The 23,347-nt window shown below is 40.2% G+C and overlaps 1 protein-coding gene across 1 annotated transcript in view; it reads left to right on the plus strand.

The window, feature by feature from the left end:
* LOC105942581 (coiled-coil domain-containing protein 7-like) overlaps positions 1-23,347 on the plus strand; it is a 192,298-nt gene that overhangs the window by 165,918 nt on the left and 3,033 nt on the right. The window contains exons 34-42 of the mRNA XM_058681281.1: positions 450-533; positions 7,984-8,067; positions 9,586-9,669; positions 12,885-12,986; positions 13,183-13,233; positions 14,589-14,711; positions 15,906-16,001; positions 22,179-22,326; positions 22,441-22,546. Of these exons, the coding sequence (XP_058537264.1) occupies positions 450-533; positions 7,984-8,067; positions 9,586-9,669; positions 12,885-12,986; positions 13,183-13,233; positions 14,589-14,711; positions 15,906-16,001; positions 22,179-22,231 (677 nt within the window). The 3' untranslated portion in view covers positions 22,232-22,326; positions 22,441-22,546. The remainder of the gene's footprint in view (positions 1-449; positions 534-7,983; positions 8,068-9,585; positions 9,670-12,884; positions 12,987-13,182; positions 13,234-14,588; positions 14,712-15,905; positions 16,002-22,178; positions 22,327-22,440; positions 22,547-23,347) is intronic.

Genomic DNA, 23,347 nt, shown 5'->3' on the forward strand with positions numbered 1-23,347 from the left:
TATTATTGGAAAGCCGGATATACAGAGAGGAGGAGAGACAGAGAGGAAGATCTTCCATCCGATGTTTCACTCCCCAAGTGAGCCGCAACGGGCCAGTACGAGCCAATCTGATGCCAGGACCAGGAACCTCTTCCAGGTCTTCCATGCGGGTGCAGGGTCCCAAAGCTTTTGGGCCGTCCTCGACTGCCTTCCCAGGCCACAAGCAGGGAGGTGGATGGGAAGTGGAGCTGCCGGGATTAGAACCGGCGCCCATATGGGATCCCGGGGCTTTCAAGGCAAGGACTTTAGCTGCTAGGCCACGCCGCCGGGCCCCAGAGTTTATTAACTGAAGAGAGCTTATAGGCCTTTTCGCTACACAGGATCGCTTATCATTCTTGTATATCAATGGTGTTTACTTGATTCCTAATTTCCACCTTAAAAATACTTTGAAATCTCTTTCAATTCTACAGAGATTGAAACAGAACCTATAGCAAATGTTGTTGGAAGAAGTGTAATAAAGGGGCCCATCAAAATGCAGTTTAAGAGTTACCCTGGTAAGAAATAATTTTTTTCTATGTATTATTATTATTATTATTATTATTATTATTATTATTATTTTATGATGTAGTTCCATATGCTCTGGGATTTCTCTTACACCCTCCCTAAATCTACTCTCCACCAATGAGTTTGCTTATATATTTACACTGGTATAGTTCATTACGAAAAGTCACAAGTCCATCATTGCAGGCATGGATAATGGTAAAGTCCAGCATCCTATTGTCAGGATATGTTTAAGAGTTTCTCTGGGAGTCCGTCTTTAGTCTGAAAGTAGAGATGCCTACTGAAATGTATACTAACATTTGGATATGATAGTTTATTACAGTTGCAATACATCCCCTTAAATGAAAAGCCATAAAACAAAGTCAACAACAGGAAGAAAAATCGAATTTTTAAAAAAGAGTTATTCTTTTTTTTTTTGGAAAGGCAGATATACAGAGAGGTGGAAAGACAGAGGTACATCTTCCAGCCAATGATTCACTCCCCGAGTGGCCGCAACACGGCTGGAACCGAAATGATCTAAAGCCAGGAACCAGGAGCTTCTTCTGGGTCTCCCACGCAGGTACAGGGTCCCAAAGCTTTGGGTCATCCTCGACTGCTTTCCAGCGCCCATATGGGATCCTGGTGCATGCAAGGCAAGGAATTTAGCCACTAGGCTACTGCACCAGACAAAAAAAAAAAAAAAAAAAAAATAGAAGTTGCATAACATGCTAGTAAAGGACTAATGTGTCATTGAAGAAATGAAAATCAAGAACCTTCTTGAAGAAAATGATGCTACTATGTGACCTATGAATCAGTGAAGAATTTAATATGAGAAAAAAAAAGCAGTTTTGGAGAAATGAAAATACAAAAACATCAACATCCGTGAGATAAGTTTGCTCTGATTGTTGTGGGTGACATGTGTCTCCCTTAGGCAGCAGATCCATGGGTTTTGTTTTTTGATCCAGTGTAATAATCCATGATGTTTAATTGATTGGTTTAAGCCTCTTACTCCCAGGGTTAATATGAATAGGTGGTAATTTGGTCCTGTCATTTTTATCAATGGGTTGTTCATTGTTTGATTCAGTCCTCTGTTGCTGTTTTTACTGGGATGTTCTTCAGATTTTCCTTTGGTTTTGGTGGGTGCTATTCCTTTTCTCTGTCAAGAGAACATCTTTAAGCATTATTTGCAGGGCAGGTTTGAAAGAGGTGTATTCTTTGAGCTTTTCTTTTCTTTCTTTTTTTTTTTTTTTTAGTTTTAAAGTAAGATTTATTAGAAAAGCTGAGAAAGGAGACTCCCGTCCTAGTGACGAGAGGGGGTTCTGAGATAGAAAAGACCCTTATCCCCTGCCATTGTGGCAGGAGGAAAAGCTAAAAGACCCTAGTCCCCTGCCATAGTGGCAGGAGGAAAAGCTAGAGAGAAAAACCCATATTAATGGTGGAGAAAGCATCTTTTTTTTTTTTTAATTATTTACTATTTAACTTCATTAATTACATTGTATTATGTGACAGTTACATAGATACTTGGGTTCTCCCCACCCCTCCCCAAACCCTCCCACCATGGTGGATTCCTCCACCTTGTTGCATAACCACAGCTCAAGTTCAGTTGAGATTCCCCCATTGCAAGCATATACCAAACATAGAGTCCAGCATCTTATTGTCCAGTCAAGTTCAACGGCTTCTTAGGTATACCCTCTCTGGTCTGAAGACAGAGCCAGCAGAGTATCATCCCACTCAATTGAAAGCTCCAACATACCATCAGCAAAAATTTACATCATTATGGAATTAATTGATATAGTAATGAGTAACCAATATGGTTAGGTTCCCCTCAAAGATGTTTCTCCATAAACAAAGGAAATTCCTGGTTTCCATGGTACCTGGCCTTGGGACAAAAGGCCAGAAAGGTGTCACTGGCCAACTTCCTTGGTCCCTTTCTAATGATAAAGAGGCCAGTCTGAAGCCCTCCCCCTTGGCAATGGCTGGAGACAGAATTGGGTGGAGGCTTCAGGTGGGGAATAGATATGTTAATGTCACCCTTGTCTCCTGGGGGAAGCACTCCTGATAAAATATGCATTTGTCTTGGGAGAGACGTGTTCTGGTGAATCCAAGACATGGTGGGGAAAATACCCCTTTATATTTGGGAAGAAAAATGACTTGGGGACCCAGAAAACCCTAACTGCCTACCACCCAGTCTAACTCCTCTCACATTCCGCCCCCCATTCTGCTGCTCCCACCTTGTGAGTGACTGAAGTTATTACTTTCCTTGGTGTTCAAATACTTTTTCCAACTGAATCTAGGATTTGAGGGTCAGGTTTTGCAACCTCAACCTGCAGATGCGTTTTTCAAGGTAGAGGTGTGGAGGTGTGTCTGAGGCCCATGAGGATATGTTTCAAAGTGTGCTCCTGAGTGTACACCCAGCAGACTCTCCACTGACTGGCTCTGGGGAGGCCCACGCCTCTCATCGTCTCCAACAAGGTGCACTGTTTGCTGCAGGCACCTGTGCCCTTTCCCACCAGCCAGGCAGCTGTACAGTATTGCTTGTCCTCTCTGTGTTAGTCTGACTGGACTGGAGCTTTCCCTGGTGTACCTGAGGGCCGAGTGAGTATTTGGCAGGGCTGGGCTGGGCTGGGCCACAGCACTCATTGATTTGCTGAAGCTGGAGGGCAGAACAAATCGATCAGCTACTCCGCTGAAACTTGACGAAAAATATCTGGGCCAGTGGAGATTCAGAAGTGGACTACGACAGCCAGTTGACCTTGGAAAGTGTTCCTCACGCTTGGAGCGGTATTAGCAGCGGCATTTCAGAACTATTGATACCACATGAGCAGAACCCTGGCTATAAGACCTAATGACATTTTGCATTCTCTGTAAAGGCCCTGCACGAATCACCGGGCACTTGTGGGTGCAGATGACAAAGCACGTGTGGGGAAAGGGTCGCGTGGAAAGCCATGAATTGGGGGAGTACAGAGAGAGATATGGAAGGAGAGAGAGACTGAAGACACACAATCACTCTTCAGAGGGAGCATACCCTCCCCCCCATGACCTGAGGGCTTCTCACCCTAACCCTAATCTCTAGCCCTAGCCCTAACCCCTAGCCCTAGCCCTAACCCCTAGCCCTAACCCCTAGCCGTAGCCCTAACCACTAGCCCTAACCCCTAGCCCTAGCCCTAACCCCTAGCCCTAGCCCTAACCCCCAGCTGTAACCCCTAGCCCTAGCCCTAGCCCCTAGCCCTAACCCCTAGCCCTAGCCCTAACCCCCAGCTGTAACCCCTAGCCCTAGACCTAGCCCCCAGCCCTAGCCCCCAGCCCTAACCCCTAGCCCTAGCCCCTAGCTCTAACCCCTAGCCCTAGCCCTAACCCCCAGCCCTAACCCCTAGCCCTAACCCCCAGCCCTAGCCCTAACCCCTAGCTCTAACCCCTAGCCCTAGCCCTAACCCCCAGCCCTAGCCCTAGCCCCTAGCTCTAACCCCTAGCCCTAACCCCCAGCGCTAACCCCCAGCCCTAGCCCTAACCCTACCACTTACATATCCAAACAACTTCATGGTGCTGCCCTTGTAATCACACTTTTATGTATCAAACTTTGAGAGACACTCATCCAAACTATAGCATCCCTTCATGTAGCTCAAAGGCCTGCACATGCGCTCTAAACCACTGTTGATGAGAGTGTAAGCTAGTACAACAATTATGGAAGACAGCACAGGAATTCCTTAGAGATCTGAAAATCGTTCTACCATATGACCCATCTTTCCTACTCCTGGGACTTCAGCCAAACAAAATGAAATACGTAAGAGAGAACTATTTGCACACCTATGCTTATTGCATGATAGCTAGGAGATGGATTCAATTCTATCTGTTGTCTATCACTGGATAACAGGATATAGACAACATAGAGTCCATATCTGCTATGGAAGTCTACCAAACCCTAGAAAGAATGAAATCATACCTTCTGTGACAAAATGGGCACAACTGAAAATTATTATTTGTAAAAATATAATCCAGACAGAAAAAGACATGTCGTGTGTTTTCCCTGACCTTTGGTAACTAATGCATAGAGTAAATAAAATGTAATCTATGTAAGTGAGAATGACAGTGTGATCACAGTTTACAGCCTTTGTCCTCTAGAGCAATCTTGAATTTTCCAGTTTCTCTGTGTTGCTATCTTTACCTGATTGAGTATTAAGCCTCTGATGCAGACAGAAGGCAGGGTAGGGATTGAAGCTATGCTCCTAGGTCTGTATTGTGAAGTATGGGAAATTTGTTCACTTTATGTAAATCAAACAGGCTTTATAAAAGGGCCCGTGTCTGTCTGATAATTAAAATGTCTTCATTCCACCCTCCAGTGACCTAAGGACTTCCCCCCTAGGGCCACCTCTTTAAAGACAACAGAATTGGGCCTGGTGCAATAGCCTAGCGGCTAAAGTCCTCACCTTGCATGCACCTAGATCCAATATGGCCACCGGTTCTAATCCCTGTAGTCCTGCTTCCCATTCAGCTCCCGGCTTGTGGCCTGCAGAAGCAGTTAAGAACCGCCCAAAGCCTTGGGACCCTGCACCCATGTGGGAGACCGGGAAGAGGCTCCGGGCTCCTGGCTTCAGATCAGCACAGCTCTGGCCATTGTGGCTGCTTGGAGAGTGAATCAACGGATGGAAGATCTTCCTCTCTGTCTCTCCTCCTCTCTATATATCAGACTTTACAATAAAAAAAAAAATAAAATAAAATAAAATAAATAAAGACAGCAGAATTGCCAACCTAGGAACCAGGCTTTGACAGCTGGAACTCTAGGAGTTCTACAAAATGAGGCGTTCTGCTTAAAGTAAGAGTAAGTAAAGTGGATGATCCAAAGAAACAGCTAAGGAGAAAGCCAGGGGTAACTCCAATGGAATACGAGGATACACCAATGTGACTGTCCTTCCTGCCATGGAGCATGACTGTCACTCCAAAACTTACATTGGCATTTATTGCCCAAGAGGATGAGAAGCTAATGTGACAATGGTGTGATATGACCTTTAAGATGGGGGTGAGATATTAGATAAAGTCATCGGATGCCCTTGATTGAATACCAGTGACTTTATATAAAGAGAGCTAAAACAATGTATGCATATTCTCCCAGTCACCTGTAAGGCTGAGGCCATCACCAGGTATGGTCCCTGAAATCTTCCTAACTGTGAGCTAAACAAACCTCTCAGGAGACTAAGAGCAAGACCACAGCTGACTTTGATACTCCAGCACACACCTCACCACGGAGATACCAATTTGAGCAGCAATTCGTGCACTTTCAGAAGAGCTATGGAAGAGGCAACTGTCTTACTTGTCTTACTTTAGCATAGTTACGTCTCAATAAAGAATGTCAAAATGACAGTTGCCTGTGTTACCCCTCTCCCAATAAGGACAGGAACTTAGAGACAACTATTCTCTGAGCAGGAGGGGGAGTTAGTGCCATAGATTTATTCCCAAAGTCAGATCTGCTGTGATAGCGTTCAGGTTAAGACAGAGTCATGGCCACTGCTCCTTAGGAACTATATGCAGAATGAGTGTTTGAACTCCACGTAGCCACTGCCCCACCCAAAATCCCAGCAGAAATTGGGAAAGGATTCCTTCTGCTATAAAGTAGAAGTGAAGAGGGACTTAGGGTTGAGATTAGATTCTTGTGCACACTCATGAGGCCCAGTAACTGTAAACCCAAATTCTCTACCTCTGGGATTGTGCTGCTGGCTGGAACTTCTGGATTCGGCTGACACTGGGAATAAGCCCATATTCTGGTGGGACTTATTTGCCTGACATGTGACACCACTGTCCCCATGCAGGCTGATATACAACCCTTGAAACTCAGGGAGACTTGTGATCATGGATCCCATGCATTACTGAGGCTGCTGCCACCCAGAATGGCTAGGAGGACTGGCATGATCATCTTCCTTCAATTTAGGATAAACAGGAAGGAACTGAAGAACTGTTTTGTGACTCCATACCCAGCAGATAAAGCCTGGTCTTGAAGCCAGCAAATGCCCTGGCTTCTGGCTTCAGTCTGGTTCAACGCAGCCATTTGTGGCTATTTAGAGAGTGAAGCAGCAGGTGGAATAAATGATTTCTCTCTCTCTCTCTCTCTCTCTCTCTCTCTCTCTCTTTGACACACACACATTCTGCCTTTTAATTATATGAATAATTGACTATATTATTATATAGTGATATGTAAATTAAATATGTAATATGTGGGTATTAATGTAGATAGATGATGTATCAATATAATTATATAAATATTGTACAAATTATATAAGTATTATGTATTTCTGCCTTTAGTTGTATGTAATGTCTAACTAATTAAATATACATGTATGTTTTCATGTGTGTGTGTGTGTGTGTGTAAAACCATGGATGGGGAAGGCCAAGGCCAAGAATCAGGCACTTCATTCAGAACTTCCACATTCATAGGGGTAAACCAAGTACTTGGACCATTTTCTGGTTTTCCCAGGCCATTAACAAAGATCCAGATTGGAAGCAGAGCAGTTGGGACTCAAACTGGTGCCCATCTGGATGCCAGCATTTATATATGTTTCATATACATACATACATGCAATATATGCTACAGTAACTGAAGAAGTATGATTATAGCTCAGAATAGAATCATAACAAATAAAAGAGTACATTCCCAGGAAATAAAGCCATACATCTACAGCCAACCAATCTTTAACAAGCGCGCTAAGAACATGAATTGGGAAAAGGAAAATTCTGTACATACATTTTGCTAGGAAAATGTAGAAATATGTAGAAATACAAATCTAGATCAGACCCCTGTCTCACCATGTAAAATAATATGAACAGAAAATGGATGAAGAATCTAAATATAAGTCCTGGTTGCTATCTTGCTTCCACCTGTGTGCGTGTATGCAACTAATCTCAGCTGGTGTGCCTAAGAGACCCATAGACCAATGCCAGTTCCCTGTGCAGCCACATAGCCCTATTTCCTCTGGGACAGGATGAAAAAAACTCTCATGAAAAAGGAAAAACTTGCCAAGTATTAGGCACAAATGCACATTCTTAGGAAAGGAACTGCATGCAGAAAGAAGATGGTTCATGGGGTAGAGACAGGGATGAACACTTCAGCTTTTAATGAAATTGTGGGTAAGCAACGTCTCTGATATTGAAGAGGGAAATCACACCCAGAAAATTCCCTGTCCATCCCAATGTACTGAAACACTTGTCAGTGTATTTCTCTAGCAGTTGTGAGGCGCTGGTTTGCACAACAATTCTGTCATCTCAAAATAAGATGTTGGTCCAGTCATTAGATATTCTCAGTGCTATGAGGCTTACGTGTTTACTAACAGAATTTGTGATTCACTTCTGCAATCAAGATAATTGTAACTCTTCCTCTGTAATGATAAATGATGGTCAAGTTAGCACTTGCACACACTTACAAAAAGGTGGTAATATCTCTCTTACAAAGTAGTTTTGAAATTTGTTTCAATTCTACAGAGACTGATACAGAACCCTTGACAGATATCATTGGAAAAAGTGTAATCAAGGAGTCCATCAAGACACAGTTAAAGAGCCATCCTGGTGAGAACAAGACTTTTTCAAGTTAATATTTGTTTTCTTTATATTACTAGAGTTAAATTACCTGAATGCCTCTAATAACAACAGCATATATATGTGTGTATTTATATGTGTGTGTAAAATAATTAGTATTCAAAGTATTACTCATTAGCATGCTCCTATAATTGAATTACAGTGTTATCAAATATTGGACAGATATCACTGATTTTAGATTGCTGTTAAAACTTAACAAACTTGGAAAGTAATCAATAAATATTCATGCTTTGCTTACCTCAGAATAGCCTTCAGGGATTTCCGATGAGGTATGGAATCTTCTTCATTTGCCGTAATTTCTATCTGCTTTCGCTGTGGAAGGAGAGATGTCATGTACAAAGTGTCATGTGTAGACAGATGTTTTGTGGAGAGAGAGTGTGTGTATTGTTATATGATGAGAAAGGTATCTTGAGAGTGAAGGATTGTAAGCGGATAGAGGTCTTCTCTGGAGGGGTGTTTGAGAATTGATATGTCACATGGAGAGAGATGTCAAATGGTAATGAAGTTTTTTCTTATAGACATAAAGGTGCCAGGTGGTGAGAGTTGTCTTGGAAAAAGATAAATTTCTCATCAAGACAGGTATCATATAAACAGATACATGTCATGTGGGGAGGTGTCATGTGGTAAGAGATGTTTGGAGGTAGAAGTGTCACGTTGTAAGAGAGGTTGTACATGAAGGGTGGTATGTCAGGTGGTAAGAAGATTGTCACCTGGTGAGGGAAATGTTACACAGAAAAGGGAGTATGACATGGAAGTAGAAGTGTCACATAAAAAATGTGTCGCACATAAGAGTAGTCATATGATATGCAAAAATAAAACAAGAGATAGTTTCTATGCTGACTCTGTTAGGATAAATCTTTCTATGATGAAAATTCAAGCAGGTATATAATATCTCACAGTAGACTCCCTCATTGGTGTGATCTGTTTCAGAAATTATACTACTGCCTTTCATCCTAAATTAATAGCCTTGGGAATGATTTATTTGGTATTTTAGCTGTAACACCAAAAGAGAGAACAGTCAGGGCCAGGGACCCTCTCCTTCACAGGCGCTGTGTGTGTTGTCAGAGAACGTACCACTTGAGCCTCACACTGCAGGGCAAAAAGGCTGCAGAAAATCCCAGTTTCATCACCAAAAAAAAAAAAAAAAATCAGAGAAAGCAGTCAGCTCCAGACAGAGGAGGGAAAGGAAGAAATAACTATATGGAGATGCTCCAGCACGCTTTCTGAGAATTTTGGTCTTGAGAAAAAGTAATTGGCCTGCAAAGAAACAGTAAAACATGACTGTATCAATAAAATAAAAACAAGCAAAATGAATCTTATTTGAGACAAAGATATTAGGCTTGGCCAATGAAGTATTTTATGTCCACAGAGATCCACGCAGAACACTTGACAGGTGCCACTGGAATTGGTAGAATAAAAACAAGCAAAATGAATCTTATTTGAGACAAAGATATTAGGCTTGGCCAATGAAGTATTTTATGTCCACAGAGATCCATGCAGAACACTTGACAGGTGCCACTGGAATTGGTAGAATAACTGGTGATACCAAGTTTCAACCAAAGAGTTACCCAGGTAAAAAAAATAATTTACAATTCCAACATGTATGGTTTATCTTCTCTGGAATTAATTTAAATACGTGTCTCCAGTGTCAACTCTGCATGGACAAACTTTTCACACGTTCGCTATTTATTAAACTCTAGTATTTTTGTCACCAGTGAAAAATTAGCTGGTTAGTATGGATTTTAAAACGTACCCGCTTAGAAAAAACTTAATGAAATGAAGTGCTCTGTTGATGTTAACATTGCATGATGCGTTGCTGGTGTTGTGGAATAGCAGGTAATATTGCAGCCTGTGATGCTGGCATCCTATATAGGCCCTGGTTTGTGTTCTGATTGCTACACCTCTAATCCAGCTTCCTATTGATAACCTGGAGAAAGCAGTAGAGTGGCCTATTTTGGGGGGCCCTGCTACCTAAAAGGAAGCCTGGAAAAAGCTCCAGGCACCTGGCTTTTGACTAGCCCAGTGCCAGCTCTTGGATCTTCTGGGGAGTAAAAACAAATGGAAGATCTCATTATCTCTCATTGTGTCTCTCACTCTCTACATATAGAAAATTATGCCTTTCAAATCAATTTTTCTTAGAAAAGAAGTTGATGATGATTATCTTTCTAATGGCAGTATACTCATTTTTTAAGTAGGTGGGTAACCTGAAATGCAGGGTTACAGAGAAAAATCTTCTATCCACTATTCACTTCCTAAGGCCACAGAGCTAGAACTGGGTCAGGCCAAAGCTAGAAGCCTGGAATTCCTTCAGGAATTTCCTATACATCGCAGGGACCCAAATACTTAACATGGAGCTGCATCAGAAATAGATGACCTGGGACTAGAACTGGTGCCTATATGTGATAATGGTGCTGTAAACAGAGGTTTAACCCACTGTATCACAACACCATCCACCTTTGTTATCAGTTTCTGACTTACATTGGAAAATTGCCTTGGATTTTTAAATGCAGGTAGTCTAAATGATAAATATAGCAAACATTATAGTAGTTATTTCATTAGCTGCTAGTTTTTTCATAGAATTGAATTTGTATGCAAATTTATAATTTCTCACCTGAAAAATTTTAGTCCTGTCTTAAGTTCCAGATTCTTCTACTGCCGTTAGTCCTGGAATTACTGGTACACACACTTCTTAATTCTACAAAGGCTGTAGATTTTTTACTTGTTTCAAAGTTGATTCTAAAGCTAATGTTTGCGACCTAAGGCTGCAGAGGCTGTCCTGCCCCTTCCATCATGTGAGGTCACATCAGTAGGGCACCAATTGTGAGCCAGAAAGTCATTTCCCAGCAGGCATCAAATCCACAGTTGCCCAGTCTGAACAATTATCATTCTGTCTTCAGATAAAACACAAAAATCTAGAAGCAAGCCAGGTTGCCATAAGTTTTATTTTGAATGCTAATATTTGTCTCATCTATGCACAATTTGGTTGCTAAAGCAAAAGCATTTCTAAAAATAAATGTAATAAAATACTTATTCAGATGGCTTATAACTGATAAGCTTGTGTTGGAAAAAAAAAGGACTATTTGAACCAAGCATTTGTGTTTTCTATTTTTTATTTTATTTGAGATAGGCAGAGATCTACCATTCATGGGTTCACCCATAAGAGCTTAGCTAACTAAGCCAAAACAAGGAATCAGGAATTCTGTCCAGATGTCTTGCATGGGTAACAGGGGCCCAAATACTAAAACATCTTTCACTCTCTTCCAAGGTTTGTACTAGCAGGAGCTCGGTAGGGAGCTTGAAATGTGAGTGGTGTGCGGACAGTCCACATGGGATGTGGGGATTCACCCATGAGGCTAAATGCCACTCCCTGTTCTGTATTTTTTTACTCTGACCTATGTGATAGCATGTGAGGAGGCATGTTCTGTCTCAGCTTTCAGGGCATTTTGTTTAAATTACTTCTGATTGCATGTTTTTTAATAGAATTCATGTCACGCTTGAATATAAATCGCAGTTACAGCAGTAATAAGCTTTCATATGAGGTTAGTTCATTTAAAATACCAATATTTTAAGAACTGCTGGGTTATGGCAGCTCCACCTGGTTCCTTCAAGAAAAAAAAAAAAAGAATTGCTGGATTCACTAGCCTATCCTTGTGTGTTAATAGCAGGAGTATAATAAAAATGGTCTAAACGAAATTTTGAAATGCAAATTTATAAGAAACAAAGGTTTGAAAGATTACAGAACAAAATGAATGAGCTTCTTTAAAGTATAATGGGTTTGAACAAAAAGTAGAGCTTGGAATCTGACAGGAAAGAGCTGGCGTGGATTGGCTCATGCCTCGCTGGGTGGGACACAAAGATTAGTCACTCCTCACCATGGTGTTGGGGATTTCCCTGCACACCACCCCCCCAAAAAAAAGTCTTCTGCACCTTAATTGTCGACAGATGTCTTGTTAGAGTTACAAGCCAGTCTAGATTACCCTAAAATCTGCCAAGATCAGCAAAATTATACTTCAACACAACAAATGGCTAAATACTGGGATGAAATAGACACGAGACAGCTGAATGGTACCTTATAGCCATTTTAAGGTATATAGCAGTCGGTCCTGTATATAAACTAAAATTGAAATGTCAATGAGCTAATCATAGGTTGTGGTTAAGAACTTTTTTTTTTGTAACATACTGGTTACTCACAACCATGTCAATTCCATAATGTTGCAAACTGCTGTTGATGCTATGTTGGGACTCTTAATCGAATGGGATGATATTCTACCAGCTCTAACTTTGGACCAGAAATGGTCTCCCCAAGAAACTGTTCAACCCATCTGGACAATAAGTAGCTGGACTCTATGCTTGGTATACGTTTGCAAGGAGGGAGTCTTGATTGAATTTGAACTGTAATACTACATCAAGGTGGAGGAATCCACCAGGGGGGAGGGGCGTTGGGGGAGGGGATTCCCAGAGCCTATGAAACTGTCACATAATGCAAAATAATTAATAATAAAAAAAAGAAAAAAAATGAAATGTAATAAAAAAACTGCATGAATTTTAAAAAAAAGTATAATGGGTTTCTGAGTAAGATAAAAATTGAGGAAGATACTTCCAAAGAAAGGAGAAACACTGAGGAAACAGTTTTCATAAACTGGAAACATCAACAAGTAGCCATTCAGTAAATTCTGGGAAGAAAACGTTGCAAATACAGCAATGAAAACTGAAGCAGATATAAAGGAGATAGCGTGTGAGCCATCACACCATCACATTATGCCTTTTCTCTCTCAACTTTGTTTTAGGTGTGAATTTACCTAGAAACAGAGATGTACTCACACAAGAAGATAGTTCTATCAAGCCCATTGCTCCAATGAAGTCAACCAAATCATCGGTTGACCACAAAGGTAGAAGTTAGCATGTACTAATATTATAAATAGACATGTAAATACCTAGGATAGTTTTTCTGGTGTGCTTTTTAGCTTTAGTATTGGTGAAACTTTTAGACATCTGTAAAATACATAGACTGTCTCGGTTGATGCTGATGTCATGGAGACACCTTGAACTTGCGGGAGACACACCACATATTTCTCTCTCTCACAGTCCAGAATGTGGACAAGTCTAACATCGATGACCTGGAGGAATCAAAATCTGGTGAGTGCGATTCTGTTCTGTGGTCCGCCTGTGTGTCCATGGACGGACAGCTGGGATTCCATCCATGGGGGCATGTCCTGCATTCCTGATTATCTCCTAAGGACCCCGCATCCTGCACCATTCACAGTGATGCTTAGGGCTCATAAACTGTGCAGCCACAGCAAAAGCAAACATAAAAATTTGGCAGTACTGAGCCATTCCTCACTGCCATAATCTCATCCTCTTCTTTCTTGTAAACTGTGTTTATGATGTTCTCTGTAAGTATTTTCCAAAGCTGTATCATTTCAGTCTCCTTTATTGTAGAATTCTCCCCATTTTGGGGGCCCCTCATGTTTTATAAAATCTAGTCCCCAAAACCAAATGTTTGCATCTCCTTGAATCTAGCATTTATGTTTCACATTTCAACAATATTTCACAAATTTTAATGTTCATTTTACTTACTAGAATGAAGTCATTTGGGGTGCTTTGTATTCTGTAACACATATGCCCAAAATTACATCTAACTTACACTATGAAAATCCAGTGAAAGAGCTTCATGCAACAGTCTTGCAGGGACATTTTAATGAAAAAAATATGAAAAATACACACTTTTGAAGTCTTAGGGCTTTCATTCATACATGAATATCTTAGTGAATTATAAGTGCTCCTCATCTACCTATTTCTAAAACTGTGGTTTCTGAAATAAATTATGTCAACAAAAAGTTGTTCTCTGGATGATATTCAATTACAGCCTCTTTTAAACTCTTGGTCTCTGATTTCAGGGATTCCTAAAGATATGAAGTGTTCATTTTTCTGTTTAAATACACAGTTTCCATAATAAAAATGTTACTTTTATAACAAATGTAATTTGTGAAGAACCTAACCAGCAGTGGTTGAATTGAGTCATAAGGAATCCAGCACTTGCCACACAAAACTGAGTGCTGAAACTGTCCTTTTAGACACAGACTACAGACCTAATACAGAACCAAGTGTTTGCCTCAAAGTGCAGTGTAATTGGGCTACAGATCCAAAATATGGAGGGTACCCTCTCGTGCCACAGAACGGGCACCCACAGAAAGATCACTCACAGAAGGAACTCTCACATGACACTGAAACTTCACTCATGGACCACGCAAAGTCTGCATTTTCACAGTAAGGGAGTTGTACCCACTGAAGGAACACTCGCACAGCACAGAACAAAGACAAAAAGGACAAACGTGAAACCTTTGAAGACACTACAGTAGCAGGCAAGGAGCCATTCAGTAAAATATGGGGGAAGTTTAACGGATGTAGAAATAAAAGACAATCCGTTGACTTTTGAGAATGGACTTGGCATTCATATTGTTGTTTTTGCTGTCTAAATTTGTTTATTTTAGGTACAAACTTATTTAAATACAAGAATAGTTCCACAGAATATCGTGATAGTATTTTTTCAAGACGCGTTACACCAAGTAAATTCCCAATGAATGTGATCAACTTATCTCCCTTTGTAAATCAAGGTAAGAGATTAAGGGTGAAGATAAGAAGGAATATGTACTTGCTAGAATAGTCTTGTGCCCTTTGGTAACTCTTCCTCCATCTTACTTTCTGTTCATCAATATCTTAGGTAAATTCTTCAAACCTTAAGGTGTAATAACTCTGATAAGTGCGGGTAACTTTATACTTTAACGGATAGATTTGTTCAGTTGTTATTCCATTAAGGAGTTTTGATTTTTTAAGTTTTTATACTACTAGGTATATTCATAAGCACAGATTTTTCACGCTTTACTTCTTGGGAATATTGTGCCAGGGTTATTTTTTTCTTAGTAAAATAGACATGGTTTTTTCATGCTAAAAGATAACCTGTGTTGCAGGTGCTTATGCTGAGAGAAGCATTTCCTTCAGAAGATTGGTAATGAAAATGTTTATTTTAGTTAATCAGATTACTCACTTAAATTGTACATGTGATGTTACTGTACAGCTACCCTACCACAGTGACCGTGTATGTAACTGGTGACTGGGGTGTCAGATGCCTGGGCTGGCCTCTGTGAGAGGTTCCATCCATGTGTTCAGCAATCTGGTGGCTGTTTTTTGGGGTGATAGGGCCAGCAGCTGGTATCCATCTAGGAAACAGAAACTTGACTAATTTTGAAAAGAGAGCAAGGGTAGTGTCTAAGAAGAATATAAGTATACTGCATTAACTGGATAAATGAATGCGTACAAAGGATTCTGCTTATGTGGAGAAAGCAGTTCAGAAAAGAATTTAGAACGTCCGAAACTGGAGGAGATTGGTAGCAGCTCACTTCTTTGGCAGGAGTGATCTGATTTGCCTGGGAGAGGGGTCCTGACTCCCTGCTGTTAGTGTAAGGGGATTGGAAGCATATGTTATATAGCTATAAACTACGTGATGGCATGGAAGGATTAAAGAAGTGTTGCCAGGAATTTGTTCCCAAGAGTGAGAAGCCAGAAAGGTCTCAGAAATCTCCTGGGAATGACATTCTGTGTTTGTGGTTTCCATCTTCTCTTTCTGTTTTGCACTTGCAAATGCACGCATAAATACCAAACACCAGACAAGGAGGCATCAGACTCCAGATGTTTATGTTAGCTGTTATAACTAAATTGCTGAAAAAACAAAAAACAAGGAAGCTGTTGAGAAAAGTTAACTTTTTAAATGTTGAAATTCATAGAATAATTCAATAACATTCTTCTTTTAGCACAATCTGGAAATGCAAATTTAAAGCAAAAGGCTGTTGGATTTACCAATGTTCTGCCTGCTGTGATCTCTGTGTCTAAGAAGCCCATTTCTAGAGGTGAGATGTTTACTACAATGCAGATTAGTAATGTAGCTGTGTGGTGAACTCAAGCACTATCTGTCACCAAACGTCAAATCTGTGGCCTCTCCACCAAACATCAATGTTTCAAGCAATCGCATCTCCCACAGGGGTTGATACTGAGTTTCTCCACCTACTGGTTCACTCCCCAGATAGACACAGGGGCCAGAGCTGAGTTGATCATAAGCCAGGAGCTTCTTCCGGTTCTCCCATATGAGTGCAAGGTCCCAGGGATTTGGGCCATCCTCTGCTAGTTTCCCAAGCCATAGCAGGAAGCTGGATTGAAAAGTGGAGCAGCCAGAACACAAACTAGTGTTTATCTAGGATCCCGGCAAACAGAGTATTAGGCAGTTATACCACTGCACTGGTCCCACTGTGAACACACCACACTCACTATATATGGCAAAATGAACAGTTGTGTTATATAGAACTTACCAGAACATTCAAATAAACCATTAAGAATAAAGCTAAATGTGGGCTTGGCAGCGTGGCCTAGTGGCTAAGGTCCTCGCCTTGATCCCATATGGCCGCTGGTTCTAATCCCGGCAGCTCTACTTCCTCTCTATCTCTCCTCCTCTCAGTATATCTGACTTTGTAATAAAAATAAAATAAATCTTTAAAAAAAAAAAAAAAAAAAAAAAAAAAAAAAAAAAGAATAAAGCTAAATGTAAAGGAAAAAATACAGCTTCAGTGGAAGTTACTTATATTTCATGAAAACGAAACATATCTTATGGTTTTATTGCTTTTGTCAGTTGTCTGTATTCTTTACATATTATTCTACTAGTTCTTTTTTTTTTAATTGTAGAAGCTCTTTGGGTATTGGATTTTTAAAACTTTCTTTTTTTTATCAATTCACATTTATTAAGAAATTGAAGAATTCCCGGGAGGAGTACCATGTATCCTTTGTACAGACTAACTAATTACTCTGCTGTGCCATGTGTGTTCTCTCTTTTTACATCTATGCATCAATTTTAAAGAGTTCATAGAAAATGAAATTAAAAGATGAGTTTGCTTGGGTGCAAAAAATTGAAATTTTTTTCTGAAATCCATAAATATTCCTAAAATAACAGATTTTCTATTTTTGATTGAATTTTTAAAATTTTTGATTAAAAGCTGAGATCAGATTTCTTGTATCTCATAGCTCCAATTCTAAAAAGATAATCACACTGTCCTCCCCCACTCGCTACTGCAGTCCACTTCCTGCCTTCTGTTTTTTAGCTTAATTTATTCAGAAGAACAATTTCAATCCACTCTGTAATCATATTAATGCACAACTAGCCATAACATTCAACAGATTAAAAAAGTTAGAAAGACCACAGCTCCATAAGAGTATAAACAGGAACTGAAAACAACAGTCAAGTCACAAGAAGTCCATTTCCAGGGGTCAAATAGTATTCTTTATCCTTTTCCTTGATCTCTACAATGATTTTTAGACATGTATAGAAACATTTACTAGTTCTTTTTTTCCTGACAGCTTTTCTCTTTGAAATATGGCTTTATGGGTTAATGGCTTGTCTATTTATTCAGTGTGCTGATGGGGCCAAGAAATTCTGGCTCACAAAGATACAGCAAGAGTTCAGGTGACTACCAAGGTGGGGTGGTACATCTCTGTCCTCAGCAGGTGGGAGAGTATGATATCATCAGCTGGTGGGATCACAGCATCAGCCCCTCTCGGTCAAGGAGAAGCAAACGTCCAGGACAAGTCTACTCACTCTTACAGTGCATGAGCAGCACAGAGGATCTGTGTGTTCTTCATTGTGAGGGACAAAACGAAGACTCTGGAGCAAGATGCACTGTTGACTCAGCCACACCACACTGCACAGTTACAGATCGCAGGGAGCCAGTATGAACCCCACACTGATGACCTAACCACACCCTACTGCACAGATAGAGACAGCAGGGAGCCAGTGTCAGCTCACAGGCCTCCTCTCCACACAAAGAGGCATGAGCTTTCCAAGAGCCAGTGGCCTAACCAGTTAATCAACGCTCTATCTTAGCAAGTCTAAAAAGAGTAAGGGGAGGGGAGTACTTCACAGGCTTTAAGCATAGGTGCCCTTTCCCTTCCAGCTCTCCAGGTCAGAGTCAAAGGCTGTGTGAAGCCAGATTTATTCCTGTAACAATATCCTCCAGCAGCAGGGCCCACCTCAGCCTCTGGTACTATTCTGATCACAGCTGCAGAACTGCACTGTTCCCACTCTATAACATCTCCCTTCTTTCCACACAACTTCCACTGCAAGCTCTTCAGCTGACCCCAAAGAATGCAGTACTTCCCCCTTTCTTTTTTTGCCTTCCTGTGGTCAGAATTAGCAGGTCTTTTCCCTATTCAGCCATCTTGGATCTGTCCTGTAATATATATTTTCCATGAGCTTTCTGACATACCCTCTTGTTAGCCTCTTCTTAGCAGCAAAGTCTGTCATTGTTTCTGCACCGTAGAGAAGTAACTTGGAGACAGAGTGCTTCTTTCACTATAAATACCTTGTTACATGTTTCCTAACACATTTCTATGGGGATCTCAAATGATCATAGCGCAGTTATCAAAAGCAAGAAATTTATTATCAAGAAACTCATTATCAAGCTGACAATTCAGACTTCACTGGCAATTGTCCTTTCAATATACTGTGGGATTTTTTTTATTGAGTTGGGACTGAATATAAGATGATAAATTAGATTTATGCCTCATTTTCTTCAGTGTTGTTCATGTGAGGGAGCCCATTTGACTTTCTGCAACTTAATCTTGACATTTTCACACGAGTTATAATGTTATATAACATTCTAAATGTAATATATAATATATAATATATAACACATTATAATGTTATATAATGTGTTGGATGGATGGATAGATAGATAGATATTTTACTGGCAGTTTCTGCTAATACATCTTTGGGAGAAACATTCCAGAGCCATCACATTGTAAAATATTTTATTTTCATTATTACAGTGCCAATTTTGATCATTATGTTTTAGTAGTACTCATTAAATTCATACGCTGCAAAGCAGTTTTTAGAAATTATGTCAGTATCTTGTTTCTACAAACTCACAGCAGCTAAGCCTTTGAGATTTATTGTGACACCTTTATTCCCTGGGAAGATGACTCTTCGTTTCCTCATCAGAATCTAGTGCTGCCATTAACTGCTCTGGTGGCTAGTCATGTTATCCTCCTCCTGTTGCCAGTTTCCACAGGCGTTGCTCCTATTTTTAAAGACATTAGCAAATAGGCACACACACTTTTTTCTACCATTTTTAGATTGGATTTGCTTTATCACTGCTGAGTTCCAAGAGCAATTGGTACGTTTCAGGTGCCCGTCCAATGTCAGACATATTTTTTTGTGGACGTTTTCTTCCTGTCTGACTTACCTGATTGTTCTCTTGACAACGTCTTCACAAAGAAGCTGGTTTACTTTCACGGTAAATTTCCACTTGTCAGTTTTTTCTCTCTTGGACACCTTTGGTATCCTATCTAAAAAGTTGCTGCCAAAACCACACTCACAGATTCTCTCTTTGTGTCTTCTAAAACTGTCACATGCTGCATTCTGAGTTCGCTTTTGTAAAGAGTGGAAGCCTGCATCAGGAATCATTTTTGGCTTGTGGGTGTGCAGCTGCTGTAATGCCATTTGTCAGGGAAGGCCCTGTCTGTGTAGCACTCTACTCCCCTTCTAGAGAGAGCAGCCGGCTCTGGCGCTGTTCACCGTTTTCAGTTCTGCTGGTCTCTGTCCTTCCACCAAACGCTGGACTTTGTCAATCATTGTGGCTTCTTGAAGCATCTTGAAGGCAGGTGTTGACAGCCTGTTGACATTGTCCATTGCTCTATGGACCATTTCTAGGTCTTTTGCTTCTTGATACAAATTTAGAATCCCTTTGTTGACATCCATGAAATAATTTGGTGAAATTTTTATTAGGATTGCATTGAACTGCATGTTGAGTTTGGAAGAACTGCTGGTACTTGACAGTGCTTACTCTTCCTGTCCATAACCATGGAATGTTTCTTCATTGATTCAGAATTTTGAAGCTCTCCACATAAAGGTCTAATGCAAATTTTTTTAGATTTGTGCCTCGTTGTCTCAATTTGGGGATACTAATAAAATGATAATGTGCTTTTAATTTCAAGTTCCATTTCTCCATTGCTGATATATAATGTGTCTGTTATGTGTTAAAAGTGTATGTTGTATGCTATTGCATTATATGTGTTAATCATTGTGTGGTTTGTGTTCCCATTGTGTGTCATATGTTAACACTGTGTGTTGTAGGTTATCATTATGTCCTGCAACTTCACTATAACTAATTGTTCACTCCAGTTTTTTGTTTATTTTTTTAAATGTTCTTCATAAACGATTATGTTACTCTGCAATAATTTGCCATATTTTCTTTTATAGTCTGTATACCTTTGTGTTCTAGTCTTACTGACTATGCAAGAGTGACAGTGTAGTGCTAGTAGGGGTGTCAGGAAGCCATGTCCTCACCCATTCACAGCAAGAAAACTTGAACTTCCGTTGCTGAGTGTGACATCAGCTATGGGTTCATCCCAGGGAGGAGATGCCCTTCTGTTCATGTAGTGTTGAAGTGTCTTGTTGAGAATGTGTGTGTCATTCTGTCATCTATGAACATGAACTTGTACTTTTCTTTTTGACTCAGGCAATATAATACATGACATCTGATAATGTCTTTAATATACTGACCTTGCATGCCAGGGATAAATGCCTCCTGGCTATGATATATGATTGTCTTTACACATTGCTGGAACCAATCTGCCAATACTATGTGGAGCATTAGTGCATCAGTGTTCATGAGATATATGGTGTTTAGTTAGCTCTCATTTCAATGTTTTTAATTAACTGCTGCACCTAGATGGTTTGTGTGTTAAGTTGACCCAGATTTAGTGACTGTGAGTCTTTAAAGTTGACGCTTTATGCTTTGGCATACCACAGTTCTTTTCTCAATCACACTTTTACTCACCTGCCCCAGTGATGTGGCCTGAATCAGTCTGAGTCTTTTTTAACAAGGCCCTGTCACTGCTAACACACTTCTCTTGTTTTCTGGCATGACAAGTGGTTTGAAGTTATTATAGGCATCTCCCATCCAGACACTTCATGATCTCTTTTTTTAAGAAGCCTTGGTTCATGTTAGTGGAGAAAAGCATTTAGAATCCCAATTGTGCACACCAGGTGTATTTCTTCCCTGCTGATCTGTCATTGCTTCTGTGTCCTAAGAGCAGAAGCCAGAGCACAGGTGTATTTTCAAAACCCGAGCTTGTAAAGGCTTCTCTCCAATTCAGTACTTTATAAGACTAACTATTCACTCCACTTCCCATATTTAAAATTGCTTTCTTCAAAAATAGAAAAACATGATAGCTATTAATATTCTGGCTCCTTGGCTTAAACTTGAAAATGCAAGGAATGTGCAAGCTTGGCGTACCACTTAAGACACCAGTGAAGACATCTGTATTCCATATCAGATTACCTAGGTTTAATTCCAGGTCACTACCACTGTAGACCCTGTGAAAGCCATTGATGGAGCTCCTGGCTTCTGGCTCTTGTATAGTCCCAGCTACTGTGGGCATTCAGGAGTAAACTCTGTCTCTCTTTCTCCCTCCCTTCCTTCTTCCCTCCCTCCCTCCCTTCTTCCCTCCCTCCTTTCTCCCTCCTTTCTCTCTCTCTCTCTCTCTCTCTCTCTCTCTCTCTCTCTCTCTCTCTCTCTCTCTCTTTCTCTCTGGGTGTTGAATTTAAAACACAAAGCCGGCCATTTGGCATAGTATTTAGAATGCCACTTTGGATGCCCGCATCCCATACTGAAGTGAATTTTAGTCCCAGCTCTGCTCCTGATTCTAGATTTCTGGTATTGCATACCCTAGGAGACGTTTGAAGATGGTTCAAGCACTTGGGTTCCTCACATCAATTTGGGAGGGCACCTTTGAGTCAGAAGTTCTGAGGTTTGAGTACAACAGTCTTTTGTATTAAGTCCTCTGGATGATGCTGGCAGTGGCTGTAGCCATAGAACTACTCTTTTAGCTTCACTATGAGTGAAGTATTTCCCAGTAACTTCTCTACATAAAAAAAGCATGAAGAGTTGTACACTACTTTTCCATTTTTATACTTTCTGTTTGCCATGATGCAGATACAGTAAGATTATAGCAACTGCTGGCAATTAATTCCTTTACAGCATTACATACCACCAGACGGAAGTCCTCGGCATATCCACACTTCAAAGAATGAGGGAATTCTGAACAACATAAAGAACATGAACAAATCCATGGACACAGCATTGAATATTTCATATGTGAAGGTCTCCTGAATATAATGCGTAGCAGGTGAGTTGAATCTGTATGTGCTGAGTCACTCTCTTTTCTTAATGTCTTTTAAATATAACTTTTAAAAATACTACTTCTGTTCCAAATATGCATGTTTAAACTTTTCACATCCAGTTTCACAAAGGAAAGAATGAAAAATGAATGACAATAACCTGATGAGTATAAGTGCAGATGCTCCACAATTTGCTATGGTATAAAATACATCTCAAGAATTATCAAGGTAGGATACTTGCCACATGTTCTATAACATAGAATTACTATTTTATCCAAATTTTTGCTGTTTGCTGGAGAGAATCAATGTTCCTGGGTAAGACTTCCTAAATCGTGTCTGGTATGCAGATTTAAAGATGCATAATTTTCTTTTGTGCTTTCAAGGTCCTATATTCCCTAGCAAGAGTGAAAGCGATGAGTAGTACTATTCATGTAAATATTTTGTAGTTCTATTTTGTGTCCAAGTTAATAAGAAAGTAGATTCATACTGAAACAATAGTAAGTGAAATAAAATTATGAAAATGATTCTTTTCCTCCTTAAACCCTCAGTGTGAACATTTCACTTTTACATGTGATATACTCGCATAAATAAGCCATCTCTGGTAAGGAACAGTTACGAATTGAGTCTAAATGAGCCATAAGTCTACAAAAACTGATTAATTCTTTTTTTAATTCTCTAAAACAATGAAAGGCTCCTGAGATATATTAAAGATGAATCAGGTCAGTCATTCAGAAAGAAATCAGAGTAACTTCATACAGCAAGTATATTTCAGAGTAGTATAATTCAGAGAGGAGAGGGGAGTTGGCTGTTACATGTGTCCAATAATTTAGTGTGAAAAAAAAGGGGAACTGTATTTCTATCAAGTTTTTTTTTTAGGGTAGTCTGGGGGCTGCCCTCTGGGAAGCTGGGGTTCCTGCAGGCTTCTCTACAGAACATAGTGGCATCTCTACTTCAGAAAACACTCCTCAGCCACCGAAAGATTCACATGATTAAACAAGCTAACCTTTGTGCTAAGGTATTACTTCCCAA

This window comes from Ochotona princeps, chromosome 25, assembly GCF_030435755.1.
Source record: "Ochotona princeps isolate mOchPri1 chromosome 25, mOchPri1.hap1, whole genome shotgun sequence".
Lineage (NCBI taxonomy): Eukaryota > Metazoa > Chordata > Mammalia > Lagomorpha > Ochotonidae > Ochotona > Ochotona princeps.